This window comes from Jaculus jaculus, chromosome 1 (genome assembly GCF_020740685.1).
Source record: "Jaculus jaculus isolate mJacJac1 chromosome 1, mJacJac1.mat.Y.cur, whole genome shotgun sequence".
Taxonomy (NCBI): domain Eukaryota; kingdom Metazoa; phylum Chordata; class Mammalia; order Rodentia; family Dipodidae; genus Jaculus; species Jaculus jaculus.
Genome location: NC_059102.1, coordinates 148,167,470 through 148,182,301, shown reverse-complemented (window position 1 = coordinate 148,182,301; position 14,832 = coordinate 148,167,470). Strand labels below are relative to the sequence as shown.

At 54.3% G+C, this 14,832-nt stretch overlaps 1 protein-coding gene across 1 annotated transcript in view; it reads right to left on the bottom strand.

Annotated features, from left to right (window-relative positions):
- The window catches only part of Adamtsl2 (ADAMTS like 2), a 43,285-nt gene extending 28,665 nt beyond the window's left edge, over positions 1-14,620 (bottom strand). The window contains exons 1-9 of the mRNA XM_004654058.2: positions 14,466-14,620; positions 12,424-12,514; positions 11,251-11,393; positions 10,431-10,506; positions 9,120-9,222; positions 8,196-8,341; positions 7,933-8,056; positions 4,380-4,460; positions 1,396-1,571 (exon numbers count right to left, since the gene is read on the bottom strand). Coding sequence (XP_004654115.1) covers positions 1,396-1,571; positions 4,380-4,460; positions 7,933-8,056; positions 8,196-8,341; positions 9,120-9,222; positions 10,431-10,506; positions 11,251-11,393; positions 12,424-12,513 — 939 coding nt within the window. The 5' untranslated portion in view covers position 12,514; positions 14,466-14,620. The remainder of the gene's footprint in view (positions 1-1,395; positions 1,572-4,379; positions 4,461-7,932; positions 8,057-8,195; positions 8,342-9,119; positions 9,223-10,430; positions 10,507-11,250; positions 11,394-12,423; positions 12,515-14,465) is intronic.
- Between the last annotated feature and the right edge of the window lie 212 nt (positions 14,621-14,832).

Here is a 14,832-nt window from a genome sequence, read left to right as displayed (position 1 = left end):
GCATTTCTTGGTGGCAGTCACAGGAGAACTCGTGGCTAACTTAATCAACCCAACTTCTGCTCAGAATGCCCCTGGGGGCCCTGAGCATCCTGGAGAGGTAGGAGTAAAGGACGGATGGGGACCACGAGCACTGGCCTGGACCCCTGGCCTTAGGACTCGAGTGTGAACCCTGTAGCATCAAGGGGACAGCGTGGACCTGGGGGAGTATCAAGCCCCCACCGAGGAGTGGAAAGTGACTCTGGCTTTCTGTCCTAAGCTCTCCATGAGGTTCTTAGGGAGCCCAGAATGGGTTGTCGCAGAGTCTCCCATGAGGCCAGTCCACAGGGGAGCTACAGCAATGCTGAGTGCAGAATGAGTGAATGAATGAACGAATGACTCGTCACAGGTGGTGAAGGTGTAGATGGGGAACTAAGCACATGACTGGGTAGATGAATGAATGAACGAGTTGATGGGAAACTAAGTGAACAAATCACAATCTGTGTGTAGGTCCGCCCTGCTCACAGGTGGACGAGGCTGCTTAGGGCCCAGATGGTAGAGCGTGCCAGGGAGACCCAAGACCCATCCAAACGACAAGAAGAGAAAGCCAAGTGTTTTCCTGGCACTGTAAAAAGCACCCCTGCCACACCCACAGGGGCCCAGAACACATAGAGGAAGTGGCATGTTAAATATGAGTCCTGCTCTCACTGCTAGCCAGAGGGGAGACAGCGGTAGACACTGAGGAGACTCAAAACTCATCAAAGCAGAAAATAAGAAGGTGGCTAAGAGGTCAACACTAAAGGAGACTTCCAATATGGCCTCCAAGGCCCAGGGAACATTGTGGAGGGGCCAGGGGAAGAATGTAAGAACCATAGGTTGGGAAAATATACCATGAAATATTGTCCTCCCCATTAGAGCCAACTGTTGTATTCATGACCCCACAGTGATTATGGGTAACCCCACTGAGGAGAGCCCTCAGTGGACTATGAGGGAGAAGGCACACCAGAGGATAACCCAATGGAGGAATATGACCAATTTACAGTAGGTTCAGATGTTAAAGATTCCAACCTTTTTTTTTTTTTTTCACAAGGCTGACCTGGAATTCATTATGTAGTCTCAGGGTGGCCTTGAACTCACGATAATCTTCCTATCTCTGACTCCCGAGTGCTGGGATTAAAGGAGTATGCCATCATGCCCAGAAAAATTATTTTTAGAAATATCTTAGTGCATGGATGAATGAGAAAGTGAGCAGCAAATAAATAGGAGGCTGAACAGAAGAGACCTACTGAGGCAGGAAATATGCTACAGTGTGCATGCCCACCTCAAGGTCCACCCCCCCCCCGACACACACACCTGTGGCTGGATTCTGAGAACCAGCATCCACAGTCCCCACCGTCCCCAAAGCCACAGTGCACGCACCATAACGTTCAGGCCCTGGTTCGTGGGCCCTTGAGCCACGATGTACTCAATTCCGGTTTCATAGACGTCCATGGGCCGGCGGTACTTGACTACAGTGCCAGCAATGTTGAAGTTCTTGGGGCTGTCCACCTTATAGTTGCCATTGAAAAAGTAGAAGCCAGCTTCATCTGCAAGAGCTGAAAAGGCAAAACCACCCAGTCATGTGGCCAGGCCTGCCAGGCAGGAGGGACAGAGGCACAGGGAAGAGCCAGAACCAGCAGCTCAGGGAACAGGACCATCCCTGTCCTTCCCTCCCCCAAATGCCTCAGAGACAGGAAGCTTGATGTCACAGGGAATAAGACAGACACTCTGCCTGGGGCCAGCATGTGGCCCTGACCAGTGAAGGCTGAGGAGACACAAACACACTTTCCTATCAGCCCAAAATAAACAAGTCCAGTCTGGGTGGCTGGAAGAGCTGGCAGGGACGCCTGGCCCTGGCCTTCTGTTTGCCTCAGATGGACCAAGGGGCTGCAAGATGATGAGCTACTGCCATGGCCAAGTGGCCAGTCTGGAACAGGAGGGTCTGGAACCTGTGGATAGCAGGTGGCAGTCAGCTATGGGATGGGTGGTTCAGCCTGGCTGTGCCATGTATCCAACCATGTGACCCTGGATGCAGAACTACCCTCGGGTCCCCCAACTGGACATAAGGATGGGACCTCGGTGTCTCATGCAGGGTCCACAGTGAGGGACACTACAGCCTGGTCTGGCTGATGCTGTCTACCAGGCCTTTCGCGGGACCACCCTGAGCTAACCCACTGCTCTCTCAATGATAGCAAAGACTTCACTGGCTTCAGTGAATCCACCCCACCCCCACTGAAATGAGCAGAACCTACTGGGGGAACCCGTTAGGGAAAAGTGAGGCCTGAGCACACTGTCACCCTCCTTCTAAGGTGGTGTGGGTGGACACTCCCAGGGTCATGCATGAAACAGCTGGAAGCTTGGGACAGAAAAGAATTTGCCCACAGCACTCCCCAGAGACCCATTTCCCTGCCCCCTTGTCCCCCCCCCCCCCACCCCCAGAGACCAAATGCTGGCTTAGAAGCTGGTCCTCCTTGGAGGTGTGGAGGCTGCTCAGAGGCCCCCAGAGCCTCCAGGGTTGGAGAAAGGAGGGAGGGAGGAGGCAGACGCGGCGCTGAGGGGACACTCTGTCTTCCAGAGGGTGTCCTTAAAGCCAGTTCCTGGAACTGGCCCGCCAGAGGAGAGAGTCTAGCTTCCAGAGTTCCTGATGCAATACGAGCGGAGGAGCCGGGGCAATTAATTTATTATCAGACAGACGCAACAAGCAGGACGCGTCTGCCCAAAAACACACGCTTCACGTAATCACGTCAGAAAATATCGTCAAGTCCAAGCTCTGTGGGGGGGGGGGGGGGCGGGGGCTGGTTGTCCTGGCTCAGCTTCCAGGTCCTGCGTCCAGAGTTCAGCTCAAGGCCCCTATCCAAAACCTGTTTCCTGACAGTGAAGACCTTCCTTCCTGTGGCTTTCCCAGCACTTCAGGCTGCCCTCGGTATTTCCAGCGTCTGCTTCAAGAATGAGCGCTTTGCAGCCAGCTCAGAGAACACAGCGTTTTCTGGCCTCCCTGCAGCCCCGGCGAGTAAGCGAGCGGGCAGGCGGCAGAGCCACCGGCCTGGCCCGAGGCCCAGCTCTCCACGCTCAGCCCACAGAAGTTCCCTAGCAGGGCGGGACTGTGGCCAGCCGTGTACAGACCTGCTGGGACTGGGCCCTCCGGTGCCCTGAGGGCTTGGCAGAGGGCAGGAGAACTCAACCCTCAGATCTTAGGCATAGCCTCACACCCTTTCCATACCCCCTGGTGGAGAGGTCTAACCCTCTCAGCTATCTGAGCTGTGAGGGGGGGGGGCAGGAGGAAGGGGGTGCAATGTCATGGATGGAGACGGAGACCACGTCGGAAAAGTGCTCCCCAAAACAGTCGGAGCCCTTGGCATGCTCACCCAGGGTGGGGTTAAGAGCAAAGTGGCTCAGTGGTACTGACACCTGCCTGTCTCGGCATAGAGCCTCAGCCACCGGGTCAGGCCGCCATTCCAGACTGGCACATAATCCATGCAAAGATTGTCATGGAGACAGGGCCTCATCCCTTCTGTCACTGTGTGTAACAACTCCAGAACGCTCAAGGTGGCGGCTTCCGCTCCTGAACTCTAACTTCCACTGGAGACTGAGTGGGGACAGGATGGCATGAGAGCCTGACCTGAGCCCAAACCCTTCCTCTTTGGCTAACAACCGTGGATTGGTCACCTACCTCCTTTCAGATCTGTCTTGGCCCATCACCTTCTAAGACTCACTCCTCACACCCTTGAAGGAAGCCTACCTCTGGCTCCCCAGCTTGCGTTCAGCTCTGTAGTGATGCCACACCTGCCCATCCCATGTCCAACAGCTCCAAGGTCAAGGACCTTCCATGTGGGGTGTGATTCCCACTCACGCATGACTTTTGAAGCTATGCCTGCATCGCCTGGCCTGGCCCTTTCTTCATGGAAGGGATCAAGGGTCAGGCGTCCCTTCTCTCCCCAGACATGCAAACTCAGGCTGGAGAAATATCTTAGTGGTTAAGGTGCTTGCCTGCAAAGCCTAAGGACCCAGGTTCAATTCCCCAGTACCCATGTAAGCCAAGGTGGCACATGTGTCTGGAGTTCATTTGCAGTGGCTGGAAGCCCTGGTGCACCCACTCTCTCTATCTGCCTCTTTCTCTCTGTATCTCTCTCTCTCTCAAAAAAGAAAATAAACAAAATATTTTTTTTAATGCAAACCCCTGAGCTTGACATGGTTGGGCATGCCTTTAATCCCAGCACTCGAGAAGCAGAGGCAGGAGGATTGCTGTGAGTTCAAGGCCACCCTGAGACTACACAGTGAATTCCAGGTCAGCCTGGGCTAGAGTGAGACCCTACCTCAATAAACAACAACAACAACAAAAAAAACCCCAAGTCTCACCTACGTACCTAGCACATCAGCCGACTTCTTCCTCTCCACGATCTGGATGTCCCTGGCACCAGCTGGGATGTGGGTCACCAGGGAGTAACCTGGGGACACAGGAACCTCAGTGAGCAGACGCAGGTTAAGGGGGGAGACACCGTGGGAGCTGCCACTTCTCCAGTAAAAAGACCCTTAGGTGGCAGCAACATCCACTGAGCTCTAGGTAGGTGAGAGGCATCAGCGTAGGAATTGGCCCACCCACAGTTGCGTGGGCTCACCTGGGGGTGGGGCCTGCCGAAATGTCTGTGCTGTCCCAGAAGCTCACTGTCATGTTTTCCCCTGCTCAGTGTGTACCCTTCCTCACCCAGGCCAGGAGCATGTCCCATCTGGGTGTCTGTTCCAGCCCCTCCCAAGGGTCACTGTGGACCATGAGGTATGTTAAACATACAGGAGTCTGTGGGTTTTAGTCATGCCCTGCCTTATCATTTGACAGGCCTTGGGCGGCTGCTATAGCTTTCTTATCTGGTCACAGAGGCAGCGTGTGTCTAGGGACTCTGGGTACTGCTCTATTGTTAAATCCCTTCTTGTCACAGCATCATGCTGATTGCCAAGGCCTGCTGCATCCAAAGACCAGATGAGAAAGCACAGGGCAAACTGCAAATAGGGTCTGAGGACTCTGTTAGGCCTTAGCCGGGCACTTGCCTTACAGGAGGGCACCATCAGCAGACTCAGACCCTATCATCCAAGCCCTGATCCCACTAGTGGTAGCCAGAGTCCTTCAAACAAAATAGGGACCAAGAAGGGGATGGGGGGGGGGGAGTGGGTGGGTAGGAAGTAGCCAGCAGGCAGTAGAGGGAAGAGACTCAATAAGTCCCAGGGCAAAGCCATCTCCTGGAGGAAGAAGAGGGTTTCAGTAACTGAGGGTTTGCTGGGGGACGGTGCTTTTGTCGTGGGCTCCCTGTGCAAGGTTGCAGAGTGTATGTGGATCAGCTGTGGCCAGATGCCCCTGTCTTCTCCCTGACCTCAGCCCCGTCTTCTAGGGCCCTGAAGAGCCAGAGCGGGCCTTCACAGGCTGTAGCTCTGATAAGTGCTTCGTACCAGGCTCTTTGGGGTCTAGGAGTGAGGGTCTCAGATTTGTAGCGCTGGCCTACTTACATGCTGCAAACTGTTCTCGAGATGTCCCAGGGAAAGAGCAGGAAAGGGACTCATGACGGCAAAGGATTGAAAAATAACCATTTTGTTTTGACTAAAACTTATTTGAATATAGATTGATATATATATATGTTATAACTACAATTTTAAATTTTATTTTATTTTTCTTTCTGAGGCAAAGTCTTTCTGGGTAGCCTGTCTTGCCTGGAACTTGGCTATATAGAATAGATTGGCCTTGAACTTGCAATGCTCCTCCTGCCTCCATCTCCTAAGTGCATGGATTACAGGAGCACATCATCATGCCCAACTTTATTTGTGTGTGTTTGTGTGTGTGTGTGTGGTGTGTAAGGTGTCTGTATGGGATATGTGCAGATGCACACGCCCAGTGCACATGTATGTGGACCATCGGATGTTTCTGCTATCTTTCTCCCACCTTATTCCCTTGAGAGGAAATCCCTCACTGAGCCTGGAGCTAGCTCCCTGGTTTTGGTCAGACTGGGCTGACCTAGTGAGCCCAAAGATTCTCGGACTTCCATCCCTCTCTGCACTAAGGTTACAGGTATGCATGGCCTCATCTGACTTTCTGTGTGTGTACTAGGGATTGAACTCAGGTCCTCATGCTTACAAATACTATCACCTGCTGATCCATTTCCCCAGCCCAGCTGGGTATTTTTGCTTTTAGTTTTTCAAGGTAGGGTCTTACTCCGGCCCCAGGCTGACTTGGAACTCACTCTGTAGTCCCAGTTTTAATGTTTAAATCAATAAGAAGTTCACAAGATTCCCAAGCCATGAACACTTGCTTACTGTGACCTGGCCTTTATCATTGTCAGTGAGCACAGTGTCAGGCTCAGTGGTTAGGAATAAGTCTCAGGGCTGGGCTACACAGGTTCAGAGCCCACTCAGTCCCCTGTGGCCATGGCACCTTGGGTCAGTTCACCCCTCTGCTGTTTCTGAAGCTTTGGGTAGCAATAGCAGTACCTGCCTTGTGACAATGTCCCTAGATGTGATTTAGTATGGATAAGACATGGCTCAGTGCCTAGCCCAGGAATCCCCCACCACAGAATTAACTGGGGTCATTTTTACATCATCTCCAGTCCCCCCCCCACACAGGGAGTTCCACCAAGGCAAAGCTCCTGTCTGGTTGGTCTTGCTATAGCCCAAGATGCCCAGCACATGCTGTATGCTCTGAAGAGATACATTGCCTAAACCCTGACTCTCATCTCCACACCCCTAACCCAGCAGAGATCTGGGCAAGCAGGTCTGTGGAAAGAAAGGAGGGATAAGCAGACAGCCATGGTTTTGCTGAATCACCCCCCCTCAGGGGGCCCCCAAAGAAAAACCCTCTGCCCATCACACTTGAGAGACACTTGGCATGCACAGTTCACAGCCCAGCCAGCTGAAATGCCCACACCTTCCTTTGCCAGTCTCTATTCTCAGTCCCCCACCCATGTCTTTCTTCTTGGCACCCCCTGCTAGAGTTCTAGGAGCCTACAGTAACTTCATGATTGTCCCTCATGGGGGTGGGGAGCTGATGGTGTTCTTGGCCTCCTGGACCCTCCAGTGGTCCCATCAGGACTAATACTAGTCCTAACCCCCTCCCCAGCCTCACCAGAAGACCTTGAGCAGGCATTCCCACATGGGGACTTGATATTCTCATCTACGAAGTGGGTTTCCAGTAGCTTTTTCTTCCCTAATCTGGAAGTCACAATAATCAAGTTCAGCACACCCCTCCCCCCCCACCCCCCGGCCACACAGTTCTTGAGACAGCAGGAATGCATTCAGTTGAACACTGGGTGTTAGAAGTGACACGCTTTCAAAAGTATGAAGGCTGATCACATGCACAGATGGCCAGACCCAAACACGAGGTCAACAAGCGCAGCTGTGAGAAGGGGCGGCCACTACCTGAAAGAGAGGATCTGACACGCCCAAACTCCAGGCTCACACAGCCCTGAGACTCGTGCCTCAGTTACCCACCGCCCTGCTTTTTCTTTCTTTCTTTTATTTTTTTTAGGTATGGTCTTGCTGTAGTCCAGGCTACCCTGGAACTTACTTTGTAGTCTCAGACTGGCCTCAAACTCATAGCGATCCTCCTACCTCTGCCTCCCGAGTGTTGGGATTAAAGGTCTGCGCCATCACATCTGGCTTCTCAGTTTCCCCCTTTAAAAAAAACCCAGCATTCCCATCTTGCCATAGGCTTCCTCAAAAGCTAAATGTGCTCTCATGCTAAGGCCCCTCTGGTGTGCAGTAACTGCTGAAGACAGAGCTGTTCCTTGTTGCTGGTGGGAAGGGGCTTTACACACGACCTGTCCAGCCCACCTGCGTCTGGGTGGAGGGCGGGGAGGGGAGCAAGAGGAAGGAGCTGCTGCAAGACGCCACACAAGTAGCAGGCAGGGACAAAAGCGTCCCGGCTCCCAAGTGCGCCCTTACCCAGGTGAGTGTTGCCCTTGCGGTAGCTGCCCGTCACGTGGGTGCAGCTGCTCCCATCGCCCCGGCACACGCCGCACTTGTCCAGTGTGTGGGTGGAGAAAAGCACTCCATCACAGCCGATGGGCTGTAAGAAGCAAGGGGAGATAGATGGCAGCTGCGAGGGCGCTGTGGCCGCCCCCGGGGTGCCACTGCCTCAGATGGGACGAGCGGGCAGGCGGCTAGCTTAGTGAGGACAGCCATATTGTGCTACAACGTTTAACAACCTCACATTTTCCAGACACGCAAACCCCTCGCAGGTCGGTGAGCTTGCAGGATGTGCCGTCGCGGGCGGGGACCATGAGCTGCCGCTGGCCGTCCACAGTGGTGCAGTGCAAGTCGCACGGCTTGCTGGAGATGTGGACGTAGTCATCTGGGGGGTGAGGTAAAGGGTCTCAGCGTGAGCAGAGGTGCCGCTGCACCCCATCCTGCCAAGAACAGCACCCTTCCCATTACAAAGATGGGGAAAGTGAGACCTGCCCAAAGTCTTGACAGAAATGGAGCAAGATGTAGGTGGTCTGGCCCAGCCCACGCTTGGTGAGCTTCAACCTTGGCCTCCTTGGGAGAGGGTGTCAGTCCTGAGACTCACACAGGGGCTTCCCCCATTATGGAAGGTCTAAGTACCCCAGCTCCCAGCACTTCTCCAGGGGTGGGAAGAGAGTATCCATCTCATTTACACTGTGGCCTGAACAACTGGCTTATTCTCTCTACAGGAGAGACACAGCAAGAATGGTGGGGGGAACAGGGAGACTGAGAAAGAAAGAGACCGCATCACACCCTGGGTCCCCATGGGACCGCGGTCCACCCCTAGTTTGGGGTTGTCTAGGCTGGTTCTTGTCCAAGCTCTGGAGCTGATATGTGGGAGAACCCTGAGCTCAGACAGCAGGCCTGCAGTGAACACAACCCTAAAAATCTGTCCCGCGGGGAGCTATGGGTCATGGAGCATAGGGGAGGGGCCAGAACTCTGACCCTCTTTGCTGAAGACCTAGGGTCTGCTCTCAGCTTTGCAACCAGCTACTTTGACCTTTGTCAGGACCTCTGGACCTCAGTTTCTCCACCTGCCTTCCCTACCACAGGGCTCAATCCTGGCTGCTGGAAGAGCCACCCCGTTCATTCCCTCCCCAGCAACTCAGCGCCCCAGGTCCAGGTACCCGGATACAGAGGCTTCCACTGGTAGGCCCGGCCGTCGTACACACGGGAGTTGAAGGAGACACACTGCTCCTCGCGGAAGCTCCTCCCATCCGGTGGACAGTCCTGGGAAGGGGAAGGCAGGCCAGCTCCAGAAGGGGCTGAGCAGGAAACAGTAGCAGCCAATTGCCCCTCAGGGACCACCACCTCCTAGTGCCTTCGCTCCATCTCCCTCCGTTTTTCCACATGGGAAGGGCAGTGACTGGCCCCCCAGTACTTCCAGACCCCTCGTGCTCTGGACATAACCCTCCACCAGTATGGCCTTCTCCCCGGCCATATGACACAAGAAACAGGACGGCCATGGCTCTCTGCTTATTCGACTCACATCCTCTGGCAGAGCCTATCTGCATGTGTGCACCTGTCACCAAAGTGCCCGCCACAGGGCCAGCACAGTCGATGGCCGTGCCTGGGAACTGAATCAGGAAGATAGGACTGCATGCAAATAAAGCCCAAGGGAAAGATCATCTAAGGTGCTGTGTTTAGCCATGCTAGGGCAAAAATTCAGCTAGAGTCTGTCTACCTCAGGATTCCACAAACGTCCACTAAACCTTGGCAGTGTTATCCCTGGGAAGGCAGCTGGACAGGGCACATCATGACAAGTTGTAGTCACTCACCCCTGGCAGCCCCCCACCACCACATACATGCATGCACATATGTCTTAGATACATGAGGACAGAGACCCTAGCAGCTCTGCTGCCAGGCCCAGGCAAGTCAGAGGAGGTTGAGGGAATCAGCATCTCCACCCCAAGCCCGGAAGCCCTAGGATGGGTATTTTCAATCAACCTAACTTTGGTCCCATGAACCACAGTCTTCATAACAGCTAGAGTCAATGTCTTTTTCACAGCCTCCCCAACATTGGGGTCAGGCTGAGGGAGGCTAGCAATAAAACGTAACACTGGGGCACCAAAGGACCAGGGCAGGAAAGGCCCAGTAGGACTGTCTCATAGGTGGGAACAGCATGGCGTCATCAGTTGGTATGCAGATGTCCGAGGTAGGGTGAGGCTTCGGGCAGAGACCCCAGACCGCTAGGCCACAATTGTTCCAAGGCTAGGAGTGAGTCCACCCAGCATGCACAAGACAAGCCCCGTTAGTGACCCGATGCCCAAATGGCTTCAGTCTGAGCCTGGGCATCAGCCAGCCTGCTCCGGGCTCTTCCCAAAGGGAAAGGTTCAGCATAGAATGCTGGAGTCCAGGGACCAGACTGAGGGCCCAAGGGTGGGATCTGCCTTGGAAGAGGGGCAGGCAGGTCAAGCTCACCAGGCAGCTGGCCTTACCTGTACTCTGCAGAGCTGGTACCGTTTGGATGTACCCACACAGGTCCTGTTGCCCGCACCTGGAATAGACTTCCTCCTGGCGGGGAGATGTGGCATTGAGCCAGGGCTGGAGCAGGGGTCGTGGGCCCTGACACCTGTTCCAGGATGCAAGAGCTTCCAGAAGCCTCTCTGGCTCCCTGAGGTGGTATCTGATTCACTTGTATGTTCTCAGTACCAGCACAGGGTCTTAGTGTGCGGACGCACGAACAGTAACAAGCCATGCTCATGCTCATGTGAACACGCATGGTGTCACGAGTTGCCAGAAACTTCACAGAGGTTAGGCGACTCGCCCAGTGTCACATAATTTGGAAGTAGCAGAGGCCAGACTCACATCAAAACCCCTGCAGATGCAGCTGGGATCTCAAAAGAGCAGGCCAGAAGGGCTCATCCCTGGACACGAGAGCTCTAGAAATGGATTTTGATTTCCCATAAAAGGTTCTGGAAGGACTGTCATGGGTAAAGTGCTTGCCACGCAAACATGGAGACCCGAGCTTGGACCCCCCAACACCCATGTAAAGGGCTGGATATGGCAGAATGCCCTTGTAATTCCAGCACTGGGGAGGCCACCCTGAGACTACGTAGTGAATTTCAGGTCAGCCTGAGCTAGAGTGGGATCCCTACCTCGAAAAATCAAAAAAAAAAAGAACATGTATGTCAAATGCAAGCTGCCTCCTTCCACCCAAAGATGGGAAGCCACCAAGCCAAAGGCCAGGCTGCCCACCACCACCCTTGGCCACCTAGATGTCTTCAGGCCACCCTTGAGGTCATGCCAACTTCTTACCTCTGCTGTAGACAGTGTCGCTCCTGGGACATCACCCCTCCTCCGCAGCTGCGGGAGCACGCTGTCCACTTGGTCCACTCCCCCCACCAGTAGGCAGTGGCGTCCATACCTCCTTCCAGGCTGTTGGATGTGGGGCTGTTATCCTGAGTGGGAGTCCCCCAGATAGTGAACAGAAAGCTTAAGCACTCCAAAGGCAGACCTGCCTCCCAAGCCCATGGCTACCACCCTCATCAGCTAGATGGGAGGATGAAGCCTCGTGAAAGGTCTGTCAGCTGAGTAAACCAGAATCGCTTCTGGTTTCCCTGTGGCCTGGAAGGATCATCTCCATCGGTGCCAGGACTGTAGATCTGCCTTGTTCCTAAGATCTCAGGCTTGGGGCTGGAAGGATGGCTTAGTAGTTAAGGCACTTGCCTGTGAAGCCTAGGGATCCAGGTTCAATTCTCCAGGTCCCACATGAGCCAGATGTACAAGGTGGTATATGCATCTGGAGTTCGTTTGCAGTGGCTAGAGGCCCTGGTGCACCCATTCTCTCTCTCTCTCTCTCTCTCTATTTATCTATCTATCTCTGTCTCAAATAAATATTAAAATATTTTTTTTTAAAAAAAAGAAGAAGATCTCAGTTGCCAGGCATGGTGGTGCATGCCTTTAACCCCAGCACTCGGGAAGCAGAGGTAGGAGGATCACCATGTTCAAGGCCACCCTGAGACTACATAGTGAACTCCAGGTCAGCCTGGGCTACAGTGAGACCCTACCTTGAAAAACAAACAAACAAACAAAACAGATCTCAGGCTTGGAAGGCTCCTGAGGCTGCATCTAAGCAGCCTTGCTTTCTCCCACACGGCCTGGAATGCCTGTGTCTGCAGGACTTACCCCTCCCCACCTCCTGTACACACACCTCACTCCAGGCCTTTGCCAGGAAAAGAGGTACCTGGCCACACACGTCTGCTCTCCTGCCATCTGGTCAGGGGCTTTGGAGTGGCCAGAGCTCCAGGTGGAGGATAGGTTTGACCAGCTCTGCTAACAAGCTCTAGGGAGCCGAGGGAGAGCCCCCAGAGCCACCAGGCACATGCCCAATGCCTGCCAGACAGCCTCTCCAGTCAGTCCCCTTGAGAGTGAGCTGTGTATGCAGCGGAGGGACCTGGTGAAGACCCTGGACAATAACAATTTACTCACCAAGGCTTCAGTAGATGCTGTACCCCCAGTCACAACTGCCATGGCCAGCAAGGACCAGGCCCAGCGTGAATGCTGCCATCTGCCATCCATTCTAGGAAACAAGACCGAATGTCACTACAGGCCCAGGCCCAACACTGAGGACATGCTCTCAAGATTCATCCATGCCCCAGGCAGTGAGGTTATCTAGAATCCTATGGTTAGTGGCTGCAGGTTGGGAGGGACTAGGCTTAGCAATCAGCTCAGTGTGCAATTACAGATGTCTGTCCAGGCTTAGCCACAGAGAACTGGTAGGGGTGAAGCCTAGGACCCCTTTGATCTGAAGGCTTCTGCTAAGCTTTGCTTATCTAAGCTTTTTGGAGAATGACAGTGATGACCAGGGACAGTTGGAGGTCCAAGCTGGTGGAAAGGTCATCATGAAGACGGATGAAGGAGCCATGGCTTAGGCTCAGCCCATTGTGCCATTCAGAGCACCTTACGAGGTTTCCTTGCTTGGTGCTTGCTGGCCACCTGGGAGAATGATCTCCCCTAGATGTATGAGCTGCAGAAGGGGAACCTAGGACCCTCCCTGCCTTAGCTTGCCCCCCCCACCTGGGTCCCTATGGCCCTCAAGGAATGGCAGCCTCTCCTTCCCACAACCCTGGCAGCCAGCAGTGTGGCACTCAGGTGAAGCTTAGTCTAGATGTCTGGGCCCCTCCCTCTTAAGAGACATGGAACTGGGGAAGGGGCAGGAGGGAGCAGCCTCTAAGTGGCTGGGAGCCTTGTTGCTCACCCCTTCTCGACAAGGCAGCACCCCCAGCCCAAACACTCACCAGGTGTCAAAGCACATTAAATCAAAGGGTGCTGCCAGCCCTTCAAGCTCTCAGTCCTATCCCCCACGCGTTAGCCCAGACCCCACTCTGGACTGAAAGATCAAGCTCCTGGCCTCTACCCAAGCTTTGTCTCAGGTGAGTGTAGCTTGCCAATAAGTTAGAGAAGGGGTTTCAGAAAACACCAAGTCCTGGGACTGGAGAGCTGGCTCGGTGGTTAAAGGAGCTTGCTTGCAAAGCCTGATGACACAGGTATGAGTTCCCAGAACCCAGGTAAAGCCAGATGCACGAAGTGTGTGTGTGTGGAGTTCTTTGGCAGTGGCAAGAGGCTCTAATATATCCATTCTCTCTGTCCTCTATCTGTCTATGTATCTATCTATCTCTCAAAGTAAATAAATATTATTTTTTAAGAAAAGATAACACCCAGCCCAGAGAGGAAAACAAATTTGCCGAAAGCCATACAGCAAAGCAGTCCATTGGCCCCCTTACCCCAGAGCAAATTCAAGGACTTACTCCTAGATCTAATAATTCCAGGGCAGAAGGGAAAGCTAGAAATGGCTTGTATCTTTACAGCCCTTAAGCCAACTGCAGAGCTGTCCCCATCTCTCCCTCCCCAAGCACCTGCAGGTGTGTGGGAACTAGGCCAGCCACACCCTTGCACCCACATAGACAAGCCAGCCATACGGAGTGGAGCACCACCGTCGTTGGGACTTCAATCCCACCAGCTGCCCACCACCTACCCCAGCCCAGCTGGCCATTCCTTCCCGGCAGGTCTCCATCTGCAGCCCCATTTTCACTCCAGCACGGAGCCCCCACCCCACTCAGTCCCATTGGCTTCACGGTGTCCCAGCCCCTGCCTCCCGCTGAAGACAGGTGCCTAGCCGACCTCACACTTGGTTTTCATTAAGGCTCCCAGACACTACTGGCTCACAGCCAGGCCCAGCTTATGCAGGATCCATCCCTCCCTGGGGTCCACAACCTGGGACTAACTAGCAAAAGAGACTTGCAGCTCAGGCAGCATCTGAGGCTGGAGCCTTAGTGACACCCTATATTGTGCCCTACATGTTGGCACCCCCCCCCACACACACACCCTGCCTTCTTTGTGTCTGAATGCTTCCCCCGAGGGGTAGAACAGACCCCAGCCCCATTCTGGGCAGCGGGCTGATCTGGGTTGGGCTGCAGTTCGTGGCCCTAGGAGACTGCAATGTGAGCAAGGCTTGGGATCTGGTGGCCTACCTGGCCTGAGATCAGCAGGTTGTCCTCCCCAGGAAAGGGGTGAGAGCTGGCGGCCAGGTGTGCCTTGCAGGGAGGCGCTGTGCAGAGACGTGCAGTGCTCTGCCTCTCTCTCTCTCTCTCTCTCTCTCTCTCTCTCTCTCTCTGTCCCGCCTCCCCAGCCGGCTCCCTCTCCCACTTCAAAGAGCATCCAAAGGAGGGGGTTCCCGGGAGGGGGCGCGCAGCCCAGTGGCGGCTCTGTGGCCACGGCTGCCTTTATAGCTGTCAGGCAGACGGGGAGGAACTCACACTTCCCACCGGCCGCTCCCCCGCCCCGGCCCGCCGGCAGCCGGCCTGGCGCACACTTTAACCCGCTCAGCGCCTCTGGAGC